Here is a 21,232-nt window from a genome sequence, read left to right on the forward strand (position 1 = left end):
AGCATGGATGAGCATGGATTGAGTATGGATGAGCACTGATGAGCCAGGGATGGATGGAGAATGGATGAGCACGGATGGATGGAGCACAGATGACCCAGGGATCGATGGAGCATGGATGAGCATGGATAGATGGAGCACGGATGAGCCAGAGATGGCTGCAGCATGGAGCACAGATGAGCCAGAGATGAATGGAGCATGGATGAGCCAGGAATGGTGGAGCATGGATGAGCCAGGAATAGTGGAGTATGGATGATCCAGGAATGCATGGAGCATGGATGAGCACGGATTGAGCATGGATGAGCACGAAAGAGCCAGGGATGGATGGAGCATGGATGAGCCAGGGATTGATGGAGTATGGATGAGCCAGGGATGGATGGAGCATGGATGAGCCAGGGATGATTGGAGTATAGATGGGCACATATGGAGCATGAATGGGCACATATGAAGCATGTTTTCAGCACATGTGAAGCATGGATGGTCACGGACATTCCCAGGTGCGCGGATTCTGTGAGGATGTCCATGGACGCCCTCCCAGAATAAGCCGACCGTGCCGTAGCTGTCTTTCGGATATGGCCTGGTCGGCATGTGGTTAAAAGAGAATGTAATGCGTATGGTCAAACTGCACATTTATATGTTTTATATCAGCCTTTCACAGTGTTCCTTTATAGGTTGCTTAGGGTTCCTTGAGCAGTAATGGATTGACCTCCTACCTGGCAGAGTCTGCATTATTCTGGCCCCAACAGCATTTCAAAGAGCCAATGGCATAGAACTAGTGGACCTTATCTTATAGTTTGTTAACACCAATGTTCATGGTAGCAGTCTGTAAAGGGAACATTCCTCCCACTGTCCCGCAATGTTTGGAGGCAATACACTCACCACCGTTGTAATGGGCATTTGTCCCACTATCCACCAGTGTAACAAGGCAAGTTTTCCATTAAACACCATTGTAAAGAGGCTCATATCTTGCTGACCACCAAATGTGAGTGGCTGCAGTATCATGATTTGTAGATTAAGACCTCTAAAAATGCCAGTAGCTTTAGCTGTAGAATGCTGTGTTAAAAACACGAGTTTATAGCGTTTTGCAGCTAAACTATACTCCCACAAAAGCTTACGACTCAAAGACGCTCATACATGCCAAATAGCCGTGTTTTCAGCTTTTTTCAGAGTAAAGCTGGCCATACACCTATAGATTATCTGCAGATTTTCTATGGTTAGATGGAAAAAGTGGGAGATTCCTCCATCCACACAGTTTAGCGTACATGGAGAAATCTGTTGCACTTTTTCCATCTAACCATAGAAAATCTGCAGATAATCTATAGGTGTATGGCCAGCTTTAGAGCATTTTTTCAGCTGAAAAACTCCCAGAAAACGCCCCTGCCAAAAACTGCTCATAACAGCCTATGTGTGCATGGACACATAAGACAACATGCTTGGGAGTTTTCTGGCTGTAGAAAAAAAAAAAAAACACCTGAAGCCAAAAACAGCAACTGTAAAAATGTCCAGTATGTATGAGACCTAATCATTTTCAATAGGAGTTCCATGACACCTGAAAATAGGTTCAATGGTTCCTCCATGGTAAAAAAAAAAAGGTTGTGGAAGAGGGTGTGTCCAGAGCCCCCCTTTTACTTACCTGAACCCTGTCTTTCCAGAGACATGGACGAGCACAGCAGCTAAGGCCAGTGTCTCAGGTCCTGATTGGATAGATTGATAGCAGCGCAGCTATTGGCTCCCACTGCTGTCATCTAATCCAATGATCCGGGAGTCGGGGCCAAGTCCTGCTGTCTGTGTCAAGGGATGCAGCAGCAGGACATGGGACTGTGCCAGCACGGGTGCCCCAGAGGGAGAGTGGCTCTCTAACGGGACACTCTAGAAGAGAAGCCAGGAGCACTGCTGAGGGATCCCAGAAGAGGAGGATTGGGGCCACTCTGTACAAAACCAACTGCACAGAGGAGGTATGTATGACATGTTTGTTTTTTTTTATTTGTTTTTAAATCAAACCTTTACATATCTTTTAATCTTTTATCTTTAACCTGCTGATCAGGTTATCCAGAGTCTACAGTGTTCAGAGATGGAGGTACGGTGGATTTTTGCTTTCTGGGTAATTTAGAGTTTACCAATCACAAAACGAACCAAAGTAAACTAACAGGTTTAGTAATGAGACAGGTCTTAATGATTACATACCTTCATTCATGAAAAGGGTTTTACATTCCTCCACACAGAAGACATTTTCGGCATTATGTTGGTAAAAGTGTATGTTTTATTCTCAATGTAAAAACTGTATTATGTAACAAGCATTAGCTGTACTTACAGGCTTCTTAAAAAAAATTGATGACAATGCACTCAAATCTCTTTACCAAATAAACAGTCATATCCAAAAAATCCAGACCCCCTGGTCAAGAGACCTGTTTGGCTGATTTTCTAAGTGTAACACTGTACCCAAATGAAGTTTGTATCACTTTTTGAGACAGATAGAGCTTCCTTTTCCTGGTATCACCACTGGGTTTTTTTATTTTTTGCTAAAAATTTTGAAAAAAAAAAAAATTTAGCTTGTTATAAAATTTTGCAAATAAGTAATTTTTCTTCATTACTGATGTGCGGTGATAAGGCTGCACTGTTGGGGTTGCACTAAGTAGGGTACTGATGATCAGTGTAAAAGACCCCGGTCACAGGATAGCCATTTATCGGCTTCCTCTTTTCACTCTGAGGAAAGGCAATGCCAATAACTGCCATTAGTTTACATGTGATGAGCTCTGATTGGACACAGCTGATCACATGGTAAAGAGCCGTTGCGATAGGCCCTTTACAACGACTTGTGATCAGTTGTGTCCAAAGGACACAGCAATCACAGAGCTTGCTGGTGCGTGCCCCGTGAGTGCGGAGTTCTGGGAGGACATCAATAGATACGCTCCCAGAACTGGATGATCACGCTGTAGCTGTCTTTCGAGTATAGCGTGGACAGCAAGTGGTTAACCACTTGTCGACCGCCAATATATGTCCTCACTTTGAGGACGGATATCGTTGTTATGGCAGCAGCTAGCTGCCATAACCCTGGTATCCCCGTGTTCGGCCAGCGGTCGGCTACAAGATAAATGTGGTCTCTGCAGCGGATTCGCCATGAGATCACCTTTATCGGCAGAGGGAGTGAGCCCCCCCTCCCGCCGCACTCCGGTGCCCTCCACCGCTTACCAGAGCTGTCGGCAGCAGCGGAAGCAATCCTGTCCTTTCACTAGCTGTGCATGGAGATGAGTGAGGGGAAGATGGCCCCCACCCGTCTCCATGACACTGGAGGGTGGAAGCGACGTCAAAAAGTCATTTCCGCCCATAGCTCTTAAAGGGCCATTTTTTTTAAATGACATTTTTTTTTTTATTGCATTTTAGTGTACATATGAGATCTGAGGTCTTTTTGAGCCCAGATCTCATATTAAGAGGTCCTGTCATGCTTTTTTTCTATTACAAGGGATGATCACATTCCTTGTAATAGGAATAAAAGTGACACATTTTTTTTTAAACAGTGTAAAAATAAAGAATAAAAGGTAAAATAAATAAGAAAAAAAAAAAATTTTTTAAACGCGCCCCGTCCTGACGAGCTCGCGTGCAGAAGCAAACGCATATGCGAGTAGTGCCCGCATATGAAAACGGTGTTCAAACCACACATGTGAGATATCACCGCGATCGGTACAGCAAAAGCAATAATTCTAGCCCTAGACTTCCTCTGTAACTCAAAACATGCAATCTGTAGAATTTTTTAAACATCGCCTATGGAGATTTTCAAGGGTAAAAGTTTGTCGCCATTCCACGAGTGGGCACAATTTTGAAGCGTGACATGTTGGGTATCAATTTACTCAGCGTAACATTATCTTTCACAATATAAAAAAAATTGGGCTAACTTTACTGTTGTCTTATTTTTTAATTCAAAAAGTGTATTTTTTCCAAAAAAGTATGCTTGTAAGACCGCTGCACAAATACGGTGTGATCGCCATTTTATTCTCTAGGGTGTTAGAAAAAAAAATGTATAATGTTTGGGGGTTCTAATATACGCACAGCTGTGCAGTAAAAGTATTGTAAGGCCAGAACACCTTGGTTGTAGGGAGGGATGGGAGGTGGATGTTGGGAAATTATCAGATGGACAATGGAGGAAAATATTGGAGACCGGGCAGCTGGTCTCAGTATCCCCTGCGCAGAGAGTTTCTCACTTAATGCTGGTACATAGGGCATACTATACACCAAAAAAACTATTTAGATTCGGACTAAGATTAGACGCTAAATGCCCTAGATGTGGTGAGGAGGGAGACCTGATACATATGGTCTGGAGATGTCCCAAGTTAGCTTGTTACTGGATAGGGGTAGTAGAAGCCATTAGCAGCAGGTGGGGGATATCCTTGGAAACAGAGGCCAGACTATGCATTCTTGGAGATAGAATGTGGGGACCGGAGGAGATAACACTAAAAACAGAGTTTTGAGGTGCCTGTATCAAGGCCGGAAGTTGATTATGCAAAGATGGCAAACTGTAACCCCCCCGACGGTGGAGGAATGGGTAAAAACAGTAAATGAGATCATTTGGAAGGAGAGAGCTCTATACATTAGAAGAGGAAATATAAAGAAATGTGAAAAGATGTGGAACCCCTGGTTGATAAGCATTGGTTGTAAGGAATAAATGAAAGAATGTGGGACCCTGGATGGGATGGGAGGAGGTGGGAGGGGGGGAGGGGTTAGGCCAGTGGTTCTCAACCTTTCTAGTGCCGTGACCCCTTGATAAAATTTCCCAAGTTGTGGGGACCCCTAACAGTAAAATTATTTTCGTTGGTCGCGTTTGCTGGCACAGTGGCGGCGTTTGCTGGCACAGTGCTGACAATTGATGGGCACAGTGGCTGCACAGTGGGACGTTTGCTGGCACAGTGGCGACAATTGATGGGCACAGTGGCTGCGTTTGGCACAGTGGCAACAATTAAAGGGCACAGTGGCTGCGTTTGCTGGCACAGGTGGCGACGTTTGCTGGCACAGTGGCGACAATTTATGGGCACAGTGGTTGCGTTTGGCACAGTGGCAACAATTAAAGGGCACAGTGGCTGCATTTGATGGCACAGTGGCTGCATTTGATGGCACAGTGGCTGCGTTTGATGGCACAGTGGTGACAATTGATGAGCACAGTGGCTGCATTTGATGGCACAGTGGCGGCGTTTGCTGGCACAGTGGTGACAATTGATGGGCACAATGGCTGCATTTGATGGCACAGTGGCGGTGTTGCTGGCAGTGGTGACAATTGATGGGCACAATGGCTGCATTTGATGGCACAGTGGCGGTGTTGCTGGCAGTGGTGACAATTGATGGGCACAGTGGCTGTGTTTGATGGCACAGTGGCGACAATTGATGGGCACAGTGGCTGCACAGCGGCAACGTTTGCTGGCACAGTGGCGACAATTGATGGGCACAGTGGCTGCACAGCGGCAACGTTTGCTGGCACAGTGGCGACAATTGATGGGCACAGTGGCTGCGTTTGGCACAGTGGCAACAATTAAAGGGCACAGTTCCTGCGTTTAATGGCACAGTGGCGACAATTGATGAGCACAGTGGCTGCATTTGATGGCACAGTGGCGGCGTTTGCTGGCAGAGTGGCGACAATTGATGGGCACAGTGGCTGCACAGTGGCGACGTTTGCTGGCACAGTAGCGACAATTGATGGGCACAGTGGCTGCATTTGATGGCACAGTGGCGGCGTTTGCTGGCACAGTGGCGACAATTGATGGGCACAGTGGCGACAATTGATGGGCACAGTGGCTGCGTTTGCTGGCACAGTGGCGACAATTGATGAGTACAGTGGCTGCATTTGATGGCACAGTGGCGGCGTTTGCTGGCACAGTGGCGACAATTGATGGGCACAGTGGCGACAATTGATGGGCACAGTGGCTGCACAGTGGCGATGTTTGCTGGCACAGTGGCGACAATGGGCACAGTGGCTGCACAGTGGCGACGTTTGCTGGCACAGTGGCGACAATTGATGGGCACAGTGGCTGTGTTTGGCACAGTGGCAACAATTAAAGGGCACAGTGGCTGCATTTAAAGGCACAGTTGCAGCGTTTTAATGGGGGTTTTTATTTTCAGATTTTTTCAGTTTGTTTGCGCCCCCACCACTTATTTATATATAAACGTCCCGGTTGGTTCCTCAAAAGTGGTTATTCCGTGCCAGTGCTAGATACACAAAGTGTATAGCACCCAAACATGTATCTAGCACTGGCACGGAATAAACACTTTTGAGGAACCAACTGGGACATATATATATATATATATATATATATATATATATATATATATATATATATATACGTTTATATATATATATACGTTTATATATATATAAATGTTAAGTAACATAATGAAAAAAATGTTATCTTGTCAGCTTCTCCTGTGTGTCTGACTTACCAGATGTCACAGTGACACAGGTGTTCTTCTTCAGGTGTGTCGTTGCCTCCCTCTTGGTACACTCATCCACAGCAAGCGGACTTCGGTGGGTGTAACAAGATGTCCGCTTGCCGACTTCTAAGTCTAAGCATTACTGTGGACGAGAGTACCAAGATGGTGGCGACGGAACATCACTTCCGTGCAGTCTCTCCTGTGCAGGAAGTGACATCTCGCTGGCCGAGACGGACGGACTCCGGCAGTAACTTCGGGTCCGTCTCGGCCAGCATCTCAGGCAGCATCTCGGCCAGCATCCGCGACCCCCAGGTTGAGAACCGATGGGTTAGGCAGAAGGGGTAGGTAAAATGGACATTGATTGATTAAATGAACTTTGTTTATATGAATTGGAGGTTGTCACCACATACCTGTTGGAAGATATGTAAATTTTATGAAATGTAAATTTTAAGAAATGTTAATAAAGAATATTTAAGATAAAAAAAAATGTTTGGGGGTTCTAAGTAATTTTCTAGCAAAAAAAAAATGTTTTTAACTTGTAAACAACACATCTAAAAAAGAGGCCCGGTCCTTAAGTAGTTAAAATACATTGACCTTTGACCCTGATCTATTGTATCTTTTAATTATAATTTTTTTTGCACACACACATACACACACTTTTTTTTGTTTACAATTTTCTCCTCTAACAAGGAGAAAAAGATACAGTGTATTATACATTCAATTGAAGAGAAGAAAAAACAAACACAGTGGTGGGCTGGACATTGGCTGATCACTGTGATAGCCAATCACTGGCTATCACAGCAATCAGGTCCTCCCAGTTCTCGATCGTTAATATGAGACCCAGAGCTTTCACTGAAAGCTTGATCCCTTTGGGAGAGCTTTAGTTATTTTAAATTTTTCTTTGAGTATTTAGTGCGTTTTTGACAGAGAAGGCCGGTTCACACTAGGAATCACAGTGTGCATTACTGTACAATTCACATGTGGTTCAGTGTGGTACGATTTGAGCTCATTCATTTTGAATGAGCTCAAATCGCACTGCACAGCACCAAATGTACAGCATGCACTACTTTTGGAAACGCACGGCAAGCAGTTTTGCAGCCTGCAATTGAGGTGTCATTAACCTGCTGCAGATTGCAACTGCTGTGTGTTTTGAATGCACACGGAACGTGGGTTTCCCGCACCCCATCTTGGTGTGAATGGGGCCCTAAAGTAGAAGGAAGCTTTGTGGTTATGTGATTGCTTGGAAAAAAAATTAAAAAAAGTTATTCACGGAAGAATTTCTACAACTCTGTGGAGCTTGTGTAAGAGCAGCGGGAAGGCAAGGGTATAAACAGATTCTTTTAGTCTTTTTTTCTCCTTTAACATCCACAATGTTATTCTGACATCTCACAGAAGTGATTACTAGCGGAGAGGAGGAATGCTTATTGATAAATGGATACTTACTATACAGGCATTCTTAAGTCACGACTACTTGTACTGTTAGACACAATTACTCATCAGTTTGATGTTAAAGTGAACATAAGCCTGTAATCCTAGGAGATCAATCCACTCCTGTGGAAGTTATACACGTGGTATAGTGGTGATTTATTGTTGTGTCGGAAGGGTTGTCCCCACTTACCCTACCGGACAGGCTCTTGTAGCTATTTTCATATTTAGACATATATGGGGACGATGTTTTGATGTTGATACGTGCTTTTAAGCAATATTAAAGTGGAACTTCACCCTGAAGAAATTCCTTTGCCCAGTGCTCCTCTTTCACGCCGCCAGTCTGGCACGTGTACCGATGTGCCTCAGGTCTTTGTAAGGCATTTGGGACCTGAAATAAAATAGAGGCGCTGGACTTTGCTTTCTTCAAATGTAGGTTGATGGTAGTTCTTCTCAAATGAATCTCGGCTGCTTGGAAAATACAAAGTGGGAGGATTGGCCCACAGGAGTGGGACATGCCCAACTAGAGGAGCTTGCATGACTTAAGCAGCCCATAGCTGATTTTATTTTCTTTCCTTCCACAGGTGGAAGGAAAGAAATTCACTTGATTCCCCATCAACAAAGTCAGTGTAGATTGGGGAATGCCTCCTGCAGAGCTATTGCAGGGAGCCTTCCCGGTCGGCAGAACATTAATTACTGCTAGCGGCTACAGCTGTCCATCAGTAATCGCATGTAAAAAGTCCAACAGGCTGGTTGTACCCAAGTCAATCGATGGATCGACTTGTGTACAATCAGCCTGTACATACTTCGATCAAATCTTGGGCGGTGCCTGCTGAATTGGCCGAATTTTGATTAATGTATGGCTAGCTTAAAGGAGACTAAGTGCTAGGCAACTTTTGAATTGACCCTCTGGTGCTTGGCCCCCTTTTCTTCAAGTATTTGGGACCTGCGGCTTGTTTGCACATGCAAGGGAGATTTCTACACATGCACACACATAACACTGGATTTGGGCAGAGCCATTGTTAGAAATCGTGGGGCCCTGTACAGCACCCCCCAGTCCCTATACCCACCTACACACCAGCCCCCTGGTTCCCAATCCCGCCTACACGCTGCCTTCAACCCCAGTCCTCAACCCCACCTACAGACTGCCCCCCCACTTGTGCCTGTTTACATCAGACCACCTCTGATCCGCCACGTTTAGGTTTGAAAAAATAGAAAAGGATGCAGTCATTTTTTTTTTCCATACCTGGATGGACTCTGAGGTAGGCAGGTATAAATGGACATTTACATTTGTCCACCCATAAACCTACATGGAGCTTTTGCTTAGGTCTGCATGGAAAAAAAAACAAGCAGACTGAATTGAAAAGCTTGGGTGAAAGGGCCCTAAAGGGGAGTATTTGGAGAACTCAGCCGTGCAGTTTTACTGCCTTCCCCAAACAAAGGGTAAACTAGCATCTCACTGTACCTATGGTGATCATCATTATGATGATCACAGTACAGCAGGTGCTCTATAATGGCTGTTGGGTGCTAACTTTCTGGCTGTGTGCAGACAGTACAGCGAGGAGTCTGCAGACTGTACCCTCCAAAATACCAAGTCAGCATGCCGTCCATCTGTCACTGTGTGCTGCTTGCTGTGCACCTCCACTGGCATATTAGAGCTGCTCTCCCACACATTCACTGTGCATTGCAGCCTCAAGTCTCTCCTTCAGTCCTCAGCACGGCACTTACTGAATGAGGAGGGGGGGATTTTGAAGAATCACTCCATCAGGGAAAGACACAAAGCTGCCCTGGCCTCCCTACTGAGCTGATGGGGCCGGGCCTATTACAGGAGGACCGGTTGTACTGCCTTATCAGCAGCCCTGGTTTTTCCTCTTGAGAGGAATGAAGAGAACGTGTAGGTTGGTATTTAGAGACTAGGCTAGTGATGTAGCTGGGGGCTAAATTGTGGATGGCTTTGTAAGTAGTTGTTAGTATTTTGAATTTAATTTGTTGGGTGAGCGGAAGCCAGTGGAGGAATTGACAGAGAAGGGTAGCAGACACTGAGCGATTGGTAAGGTGGATGAGTCTGGCAGCAGCATTCATGATGGATTGAAGAGGTGATAGACTATGTAGAGGTAAGCCAATGAGAAGGGAGTTGCAGTAGTCGAGGCGAGAGATGACCAGCGAGTTAATTAATAGCTTTGTTGTGTCATTGGTTAGAAAGGGGCAAATTTTGGAGATGTTGCGGAGGTTGAGGCGGCAAGATTTGGACAGTGATTGGACGTGGTGCTTAAAGGAGAGTTCAGAGTCCAGGACTACACCTAGAACCTTGGCATGTGGGGATGGGCTTATAGTTGTGCCAACGATTTTGACAGAGAGATCAGGGGAAGGGAAAGGGGCATATGGGGGAGGAAAAATTATACGTTCGGATCTGGATAGATTGAGTTTGAGAAAGTGGTGCGACATCCAGACTGATATATTTGATAGTAAATTAGTGATACGTGAGGAGACAGAGGGAGTGAGCTGAGGGGTAGAGAAATAGATTTGGGTGTCGTCAGCGCAGAAGTGGTATTGGAAGCCATGGGAGGCTATCAGCTGACCCAGGGAGGAGGTGTAGATTGAAAATAGGAGAGGTCCAAGAACAGAACCTTGGGGGACCCCAACACAGAAAGGAAGAGGAGTGGAGGAAGTAGAGTTGTAAGAAACGCTAAAGGTGCGGTTGGATAAGTAGGAGGAGAACCAGCGAAGAGAAGTCACGGAGACCAAAGGCGTGTAGTTTTTTTTCGGGGAGGGAGTGGTCAACCGTATCAAAGGCAGCAGAGAGGCCCAGGAGTAGGAGTACAGAATAGTATCGATTGGTTTTGGCCGTTAGTAGATCGTTTGTTTTACGAGAGCAGTTTCTGTGGAGTGTTGAGGACGAAATCCAGACTGAAGGGGATCAAGAAGGCTATTATCAGCAAGGTGGATGCTCAGTTGTTTGTAGACCAGACGTTCAAGGAGTTTAGATAAGAAGGGGAGCAAGAAGAAGGGGAGCAAGGAGATGGGGCATAGGTTTTTAAGATTGGATGGGTCCAGTGAGGGTTTTTTAAGTATGGGTCTGACAAGTGCATGTTTTAGAGAGTTGGGGAAGATGTCAGAAGAGAGGAAGAGATTGAATATGTGGGTTAGAGAGTGTAGCACAGAGCCTGAGGGGGTACGTAGCATTTGCGAGGGAACAGAATCCAGAGGGCAGGTGGTAAGGTGGACGTTGGCAAGTAGTTTAGCAACCTTTTCTATAGTGGTGGGGTTGAAAGAGGGAAGTAATCATTGTACCTGTGGCGTGGAGGGTATCTGAACAGTAGAGATCACCTTGTATCTGAGACCTTGTAGACACCTACATCATTTGTGCACAAGCATGTTGGCCCTTGTGTTAAGATGTGCTGCACATTTCTCCCAGTTCCCAAATGCCTGGCAGAGACCAGTGTCATGTCTGTTCATGCACAAACTCACAATGGCCATGAAACACTCAAAAGAACACTGCCTCCTGGGATGTGTGATGTGAATATCCTAAGAGGCATCAATGATCCCTATATTATTCTTGCTTAGGCGAGGAAGCAGAACAAGAGAGAAATTTTATAAAATGACAAAACATTTTTTAATTGTGTAAGAGGGATAAGGGGGCGAAAACAAAAGAGAAATAATCATTTAATGGCTTAACCACTTTAATACCAGGCACTTAGACACCTTTCCGCCCAGGCCAATTTTCAGCGCTGTCGCTATTTAAATGACAATTGCGCGGTCATGCTACAATGTACCCAATTTTTTATCATTTTGTTCCCACAAATAGAGCTTTCTTTTGGTGGTATTTGATCACCTCTGTGGTTTTTATTTTTTGCGCAACAAATAAAAAAAAGACAGAAAATTTTGAAAAAAAACAAGTTTTTCTTTGTTTCTGTTAAAATTTTTTGTAAATAAGTACGTTTTCTTCTTCAATGACGGGCACTGATATGGCTGCACTGATACGGCGGCACTGATAGGCACCGATGAGGTGGCACAGACGGGCACTGATAGGCGGCACTGGTATGTGGCACTGATGGGCACTCATAGGTGGCACCGATGGGCACTCGTAGGTGGCATTGATGGGTACTTATGGGTGGCACTGGGTACTTATGGGTGGCACGGATGGGCACTGATAGGTGGGCACTGATGAGCATGGATGGGCACTGACAGGTGGCACCGATGGACACTGATGGGTGGCACTGATGACACTGGCACTGATGCTCCTAAGGGTGGCATTGCTGGGCATCTAGGCAATATTATGGTGCCAATCAGTGCCCATTTGTGGGCACTGATTGGCACAGATTGGGCACATGTGGATGGCCATGGGGTACATAACTGGTCATCCACATGTTGCCCCTTCCCTGGTGGTCCTAGTGGCGATCCCTGGTGGTCCAGTGTGGTCATTTGAGGGGGGCTGCGCTGATAAACAATCAAATCAACGGCTCTTCCTATTGACATCGTGATCAGCCATGATTGGACACGGCTGATCACGTGGTAAAGAGCCTCCGCCGGAGGCTCTTTACCAAGATCGGTGGAGCGGTGTGTCAGACTGACACACCGCTCCACCAATCGCCGTGTTGCGTGCCCCCATGTTATCCTGCTGGACGTCATATGATGCCCAGTCAGGATAACGGAACCACTTCCCGGACGTCAATCCACTATAGGCTGGGCGGGAAGTGGTTAAGGTCCACTCTAATTTTTGCAAATTAATAAAAGGCAGCTATTAACCCTTTCTTCCAACTGCCCGACATTCCTTTAGCCACTTACAGACCAGAAGATTTTCCCCCTTAATGACCAGGCCATTTTTTGCGACACAGCACTGCGTCGCTTTAACTGAGAATTGCGTGGTCGAGCGACGCTGTACAAAAACAAAATTGATGTCCTTTTTTCCCCCACAAATAGAGCTTTCTTTTGGTGGTATTTGATCGCCTGCGGTTTTTATTTTTTGCGCTATAAACAAAAAAAGAGCGACAGTTTTGAAAAAAAAAAAAATTTTTGCTATAATAAATATCCCCATTTTTTTTTTTTTAAACAAATTTCTTCATCAGTTTAGGCCAATATGTATTTTATTCTGCATATTTTTGATAAAATACAAAAAAAACTCCTCAAATCGCAATAAGTGTATATTAATTGGTTTGCACAACAGTTATATCGTCTACAAAATAGAGGATAGATTTATGGCATTTTTATTATTATTTATTTTTTTTTTTTACTAGTAATGGCGGTGATCTGCAATTTTTAGCAGAACTGAGACATTGCGGCGGACAGATCTGACACTTTTTTGGGACCATTGACATTTATACAGCGATCAGAGCTAAAAATAGCCACTGATTACTGTATAAATGTCACTGGCAGGGAAGGGGTTAACATTGGTGGGCGATCAAGATGTTAAGTGTGTTCCCTGGGAGTGTTGCTAACTGTATGGGGGCTGGGCTGATTGGAGGAGGAGAAAGATCACTGCTCCTAATCACTAGGAAACAGCAGACCTCTAACTCCCCTGTCAGAATGGGGATCTGTATGTTTACACTGACAGATCCCCGTTCTGGCTCTCGATTGCGGGCGGCCGCCGGCCAAGCGCATCGGGTCCCCCGCCATACTGTGGGCACACGCCTGCTACGGCTCTTTAAAGGAGCCCGCCTACACCTACAGCGATTTGCGGGAACGTGCTGACCTGCTGTCGTATAACGGCGGTGGCTGGTTGGCAAGTGGTTAACTGGACTTTTTACACTAAAGATTGAGTCATCAATCCAGTAAGAAGACAGCACAAAATTCCTTTGACAATTTCGAGGTTAATCCATGACACATGAAAAAACACTCATGCATTGCTGCCCTCAAGGGGCCTTAGTCAGGGCAGAAACACGTCAGTGTTTTTTTTCATGTATTCTGGAACTTTTAAGCCTAAAAGTTATCAATAAAGGAAACTTGTGCAGTCTTTTTTACTGGATTGCCGACATCTTCAGTTTGATTGCATCCATTTGCGCTTGTGGAGGCTGCAGTTGTGCACCGGTCATACGTTTATTCATTCGGTTCGGGGTTGAAGGGTGGTAGCACCTTACATGTTGTTTTGTTTCAGCCAACTGGAGCTTTTACACCTGGGGGGCAGGAAGGTCTGCCTAATTATGTGACCACTGTGATTGGCTTTCACAGAGGTCACATGATTGGGAGCCAGTCCCCAATCATTAGTATGGATCAAGTTCTGCGTTTGACAGCTCAGTGTCTGTGCTGGGAACCCACAGTGAGGGCACTCCCAGTACAGAAACCTCTGCCACCCAGATGGATATGTGTAGCGTGTGGGCATTAAAGCCCACCCTCCTTGCTACCACACATATGCATTACATGAGCAGCAATAGGTTAAGCACTTGCAGTCAATGGTGACTGTGTAAGCTTTTTTAAATGTTTTCTATTGTTTTCTTGTGAAGTCATACTGGTACCTAATAGGCCTGATGATGACAATTTGGACAGTGTGGTGGAGTTATGGGGGACATATTGGGCAATCCATTGGGGGGGCTATAATTTAAAAAATGTGAATAACCCATTGCACTAGAGGAGCTATAAGTCTATATGTGAAAATATGGAACAGCAAATAAGGAAAAAAATAAGAAAAGACACGCAAGAAATGATTTTCAGGTACACATTGTGTACTCAAAGTGTAAACATGCAAAGAAACAATACAGGTTTCCTTTCATTCAGGGGCGTAACTAGAAATCACAGGGCCCCATAGCAAAATGTTCTATGGGCCCCCCCTGCAAACAGCCCCCCCCACAGCTGCCCTAGTATCAATGCAGCGTGACCTGTGCCCCATACAGCCTCACCTGTGCAGAGGAAGAGGCAAGCCGCCCGGATCAGCAGAGAGCAGGATTGCCCGCTGCAATAGCCTTCATTTGAATTTCCCATCTTCTCGGGGCTCATCGTCACATAGCCCCACCTCTTGGCCTGACGCCTTTGATGACGTCACACGTCCTGCATTGGACCGGCGTTCTGTCTATCAAAGGCGCCGGGCCAAGAGGTGGAGCTATGTGACGTGACCCCCGGGAACACTGGAAGTTCTAATGAAAGCTATTACAGCGAGCAATCACACTCTCTGCTGATACGGACAGCTCGCCTCTTCCTCTCCTCTCTCTTCCCCTGGCTGCGGTGTGTACAGGTCACGCTGTATGGGGCACAGCGTTGCTGTCATCCTCACCGGGGCCCCATAGCGGCTGCGGGTCCCATAGCATTTGCATGGGTTGCTATGGCGGTAGTTACGCCACTGCTTTCATTTATCCTTCCCTGTCATAAGGGCATCTGTAGTAAGGCGGGCGATACAGTTTATAAAGTGTATTTTTGATCAGTCCATCTTGTTATATTTCCCTAGGCTAAATAGTAATGTTACACTCTAAATAGTATCTCTAGCAAAAACATTTTTGATTTTGGATAGAGCGGTGAAGGGTTTGAACCTCTGTGAGGTTTTTAATACTAAGGTAGAAAGGTGTAAGATGCTGGATCAATTATACAGTAGGTATTTTCAGTTAGCAGTTAAAACAGGGTAAAGGCAAGCATTCTTATCTTTGCTCGAGTAGAGACTAGATGGGCGAGGAGGAAAGCACTCATAAGAGAACATATGATGTCCAGATTTAATTCTAAACTCTAATGTAAATAAAATACAGTGTTTTTCAGGGGGTGAAAGAGTCTCCCTTCATCAAGAAGACTTGGTAATACTGAATGAAGCTTGTCCTGGACTGATAAAATTGGAGGGATCCTAAGGGGTAATTCATCTGATTGCTCCTGATGCTGGTTAAAGCAGACCTAAACCCTAAAATATACTCACCTTCACCTTCCAGCGATACAACAGCTACATCCCTTGCCAGCCACCAATGTCATCTTCTACCCAGGCTACTTCCAAGTGCAGGATTTTCGGCCTTTCTTAAATGACCTTCAGGGGATGACGAGGTTTGACCCAGGAGCATTGGAATCGGTCATACTGACACAAAGGGTACCGGAGAATGCATATTGAGCTGCACGTGTAGACTGCGAGCAGACAACTGTGTCTTATTGCAGAAGACACATGCTATGTAAAGAAATGCCTGCTCACAACTTGTTTAATTATAAACTAAGTTCAGCTTTAAAGAAACCAGATGGTTTGTTCAACAGTACCAAGCCCTGGTGGTTGTGGTGGTGGTGGGGGGCACGGAGGGGTTCCTTTAAACTGCTGAAATGTATTGGCTTTAATAAAAGAGTCAGAATAAAATTAAAGCTATTCTCCAATGGAGTCCATCATTCCAGTGACACCAATGATTTGAGGGGCTGGTCTTCCCCTGGGGCTCACTAATACCAATGACTTGGGGGCTATTCTTCTCTAGAGGCCATTGTACCATTAAAAATAATTCATTGGAGAGCTTTTCATCCCCGAGGACTACTATACCATGGACACCAATCATGTGCAGGGTTATTTTCTCCTGGAGACTATTATTCCAAGGACACCAATGAATAGATTGGCTGTTCCCTTGAAGCCACTAACCCAGCGATTCTAGGGGCTATTCTCTTCCATGGGAAATATACCACTGATATTGATTTGAGGGGTTACTCTCCCATGAGGGCCACTATCTCACTGACAGCAACAATTCATAGAGCTAGTCTTCCCTGGGGGCCATTGTCCCACTGACACCAATGGTTAGATGGGCTATTGTTTCCTAGAGGCCAATATCCCACAAACACCAATGAACTGAGGGCTATTCTTCCCTGCAGGACAGGGTTCCACTGACACCAATAAATCAGGAGGGAAGCTCTTCCTTCCAGGGGGCCAGGGTTTCACTGATACCAATTAATTGAGGGGCTGTCCTTTCCTGGGGGCCAGGTTCCCACTGACACCAGTGAATTCAGGGGCCGTTTTCAAATGGAGGCCACGATTCTACTGACACCAAAGATCTGAGGGCAATTCCCTTGAATTCCCATACTTTTATTGCAAGAGTATAAACCTTGTTTTTACTGCTGGGACATGGAAGATTTTGGAAGAATTTACTATGGTTGAGGACCTCTGATCTGATCTGAATTCAGCGACAGGTCAAATGACCTGCAGCAACCCTGGTTTGCATGTCCTGCCACTGCATACTCTGATAACTTGGTTTCTTCAGTGTACAGATGCTGCATTAGATTGTGAGACAACTGGAGTGCTACGCAATAATGCCATGTGCAGGTTTATACTGATTTGAATACCCCAATCCACTGTCCCAAAACTTTTAAACTTAAATATATTTAAATGATTGCAAATAACAAAAAACATTTTTTTAAATAAGCTCTTCTCACAAGGCATAAACAAACAAGTCAGTGTGCATTTTCCAAGCATCTTATTATCCAAAAAAAATGGAGCATTATTGCAGCTACACTTTGGTACTATAAAACAGTGAAGTGCACCAGTCACTGGAACACCACAAGAAAATGACATTTAGGGGACTTAACCAGTGTTTCAGCGATCCATTGGGAAGCAGATATATTGTAAGATGCATGTGGGTTCTGAGTCATGATTTGCTCTCTAGTCATGTCTAGATATTGGAGGCTTCTCTGGTCCACCAGAGTCCAATTCTGGAAAGAAACCTGGATGTCTAGTCACTTGTTGTAGTTATTAAACAGTTATGGCAGTTTATACTGAATTTTGAAAGGTTTGCTTTTAAGGCATGAGGCACACAATAAAATTAACTGTTGAATAGGCAATCTGTGTTGCCCATAAAATCTAAACGTTTCCTCTTATCTGAAAAGATGATTTAGTCCCTAACATGGCTGCCTCCAGGGTGTCTGACTATTTTAAGGCACTCAGGTAATGAAGCTTTAAGTGCTGTGTTATATCTTCAATGGGGAAATGGCAGCCGTTGTAACACATGGGAAATTCCCTTGTTCTGTCCGATGCATCCTTCTTATTGGATCCCAACACTAGTGATGCTTAAAGGCCTGGCTATGGACAATCAAGTATTTTCATAGGCTTTAAAACAGTAAATACGCTTTAACACATTTCCTCTCTAGCTGCAGGTACTTAGGAGAAGTTCATCCTCAAAGCTTACCGCAAAAGCAATCGAGTGCTTCTCTCAGCTGCTAAGCTTATCTTCTTATCTAGTGCTTGTTCAGCTCTTGTTCTGGGTTTATATTGAAGAATAGAATGCTAAAGTGCTGCTGAGTCATTGCTGGGAAAGAAGCAGGGTGAGCCGAGCTGTTGAGTCAGTGCCCTGAGGACAAGCAGAGCTACTAAGTCACTGCTCCAGGGGAAAACTGAGCTGCTCAGTCAGTGATGGAAGGGGAGAGTAGGGCGAGTTGGAAGTTGATCTACTGAGTTGTAACTGGGAGGGGAAAGCATGGTGAGTTGCTAAATCACTGCTGGGAGTGGGGAGCAGAGTGAGCCAGGCTGCTCAGTCCGCTTGGGGGGTTAGCTTACCGGCTAAGTCAGCACTGGGAGAATGAGCTGAGTGACCTCAGTACTTCCGGTATAAACGCTGAGGATTAAGTATTTCACAGTAACTACAGCTACAGACGTCATTGAGGGCTTGCTTTAAAGTTCATTTACTACTTGCCAAGACTATAAAAATACTTAAATGTCCAGTATCATGGCCCAAGGTTCACTTTAAGTACTTGTACAATTCAATTGATAATCTCTCAAGTTCTCTATAAAGGACTTCTGGACAGCAGACAGGACTTTGGACTCCCCAAAATGTACGTTACATACAACTTTTTTCCATGCAGTTTTGAGACAGTGGAAGCCATAATAAAGCTGCATTTTTGTAAACAAGACTGTTCTGTGCCCCAGGTGTGACAAGAAAAGCCATATCAAAGGCCCACTTTGGCCTACAGCAAGTTGTGTTCTGCTTCCTAAAAGCTGTAGGCGAGGTCCAGAACTGGCGGGTAGCCGGTGTCATCAACGCTCACTTGTAAAGGATGAGTAAAGGAGACAGACTTCATCGTACACAAGCTGCTGTTCTTGGTGCAGAAATACACGCAGACGCCGACTTTCAGCACTGCCTCAGGGGACCGGAACTCCTGCGGGATGGTAAGCTCAATCTGGCTTGGTTTGGCGAGACTCAGAATTTCCCCATAGGTTTTCTGTCCAGCAAGTAACCATTCATGGCCTGGAAAGGGAGAAGTGGACTTACATATTAGGTGAGGTTAAAAAAAAAGACAAGTCCAACCTATGTGTGCGATTATATGTCAGTATTACATTGCATATATCCCTATATGTTGCGGTCATTCAGGTGCTTAATAGTTTTTTGAAACTATCAATGCTCCCCACTGAGACCACCACCCGTGGAAGGGAATTCCACATCCTTGCCGCTCTTGCAGTAAAGAACCCTCTACGTAGTTTAAGGCTAAACCTCTTTTCTTCTAAGTTTAATGAGTGGCCACGCGTCTTGTTAAACTCCCTTCCGCAAAAAAGTTTTATCCCTATTGTGGGGTCACCAGTACGATATTTGTAAATTGAAATCATATCCCCTCTCAAGCGTCTCTTCTCCAGAGAGAATAAGTTCAGTGCTCACAACCTTTCCTCATAACTAAGATCCTCCAGACCCTTTATTAGCTTTGTTGCCCTTCTTTGTACTCGCTCCATTTCCAGTACATCCTTCCTGAGGACTGGTGCCCAGAATTGGACAGCATACTCCAGGTTACTGACAGATCCTCACAGATGGAATAAAAACCAATGTGATCACATGACTTTTACTGCTTGGAGTGAAGTGACAAGCCTGATGGGATAATTGTAATTGTAGTTAGAGACTTAAGCTGCCCATACATTAGTTTTTCTTTTTTTTTTTTTTTTTTTTTTTTGTTCAAGCAGGTTGAAAAAAAAAAAAAAGACTTCCTATCCACACACTGCTCCCCACAAGCCTGTTTATCCCTTTCATGACTAAGCCTATTTTTAAAATTTGGTGTTTACAAGTTAAAATCCGTATTTTTTGCTAGAAAATTACTTAGAGTTCCCAAACGTTATATATATTTTTTTAGCAGAGAATCTAGAGAATAAAATGGAGATTGTTGCAATAGTTTATATCACACGGTATTTGTGCAGCGGTGTTTTAAACGCAAATTTTTGGAAAAGGGACACTTTCATGAATTTTAAAAAATCCAAACAGTAAAGTTACCCCAATTTTTTTGTATAATGTGAAAGATGATGTTACGCCGAGTAAATAGATACCAAACATGTCACACTTTATAATTGCACGCACTCGTGGAATGGCGACAAACTACGGTACCTATGAATTTCCATAGGCGACGCTTTAATTTTTTTTTTTACGGTTACCAGGTTTGAGTTACAGAGGAGGTCTAGGGCTAGAATTATTGCTCTCGCTCTGACGATCGCAGCGATACCTCACATGTGTGATTTGAACACCGTTTACATATGCGGGCGCAACTTCCGTATGCGCGAGCTCGCGGGGACGGGGGCACTTTAAATTTTTTTTTTTTTTTTTAATTTATTTTATTTATTTTTATACTTTATAAATTGTGTTTAAAAAAAATTTTTTTTTTTTTTTACTTTTATTGCTGTCACAAGGAATGTAAAGATCCCTTGTGACAGTAATAGGTGGTGACAGGTACTCTTTATGGAGGGATCGGGGGTCTAAAAGACCCCCGATCCCTCCTTTACACTTCAAAGTATTCAGATCGCCGAAAACGGCGATTCTGAATAATGTATATTTTTTTAAAACCGGCGCCATTGGCAGCCGAGTAAAGGGGAAGTGACGTCATGACGTCGCTTCCGTGTTTACATTGAGAAGGCTGGAACGAAGCTGCCCACAGCTTCGTTCCAGCCCGCCCCCAGCCGCCGAAGGCAGCCGATTGGACACCGGGCCTCCCGTAAGAGCGGCGGGAGGCGGGGGATGTCCCCTCCGGTATAACAGCCGAGCGGCTTTTAGCCGCATTGGTTGTTATCCTCGGATAGCCGATCGCCCGCTGTAAACAACGGTCCTGGGATGATGCCTGCAGCTGCGGGCATCATCCCAGTATAACCTCTGAAAGCTGAGTACGCATATCTGCGTACAGTCGGCGGGAAGGGGTTATACCTGCCAGGGTACATGGACCATCTGATTAGGTGCAGCTGAAAAACTGACAGGTGGATCCGATTGGATCGCTTGTGTGAAAGGGACCTTTTTGCAATTAATACTACTCACTGAGATTTTACATAAAAGAGATATATGTTTTTATTTTAAGAATCATACTTACCTAGGTGGATCCGATGCGGTCCGATGCTGCATCTATCTCCCAGCGCCTCTAACACTGAGAACCGAGCAATTGCACACAACTGATCGCTCGGTTCTCACAGCTCCATGAGCAGAGAGCTGGTGACTGTCAGTCATCGCTGTCTGTTCTGGCCCCCCTCCCCCGCACTCACTGGAGTGCTGGGCTGTGGAGGGGCCAGGAGTGGCCGACTCAG

At 44.9% G+C, this 21,232-nt stretch overlaps 1 protein-coding gene across 2 annotated transcripts in view; it reads right to left on the minus strand.

Moving 5' to 3' along the window:
• Positions 1–13,034: 13,034 nt before the first annotated feature.
• Positions 13,035–21,232, minus strand: part of NHLRC2 (NHL repeat containing 2) — a 95,708-nt gene continuing 87,510 nt past the window's right edge. For both annotated transcript variants that reach the window (XM_073595856.1, XM_073595857.1), the window contains exon 11: positions 13,035–18,938. In XM_073595856.1, coding sequence (XP_073451957.1) covers positions 18,682–18,938 — 257 coding nt within the window. In that variant the 3' untranslated portion in view covers positions 13,035–18,681. The remainder of the gene's footprint in view (positions 18,939–21,232) is intronic.

This window comes from Aquarana catesbeiana, linkage group LG08 (genome assembly GCF_042186555.1).
Source record: "Aquarana catesbeiana isolate 2022-GZ linkage group LG08, ASM4218655v1, whole genome shotgun sequence".
Lineage (NCBI taxonomy): Eukaryota > Metazoa > Chordata > Amphibia > Anura > Ranidae > Aquarana > Aquarana catesbeiana.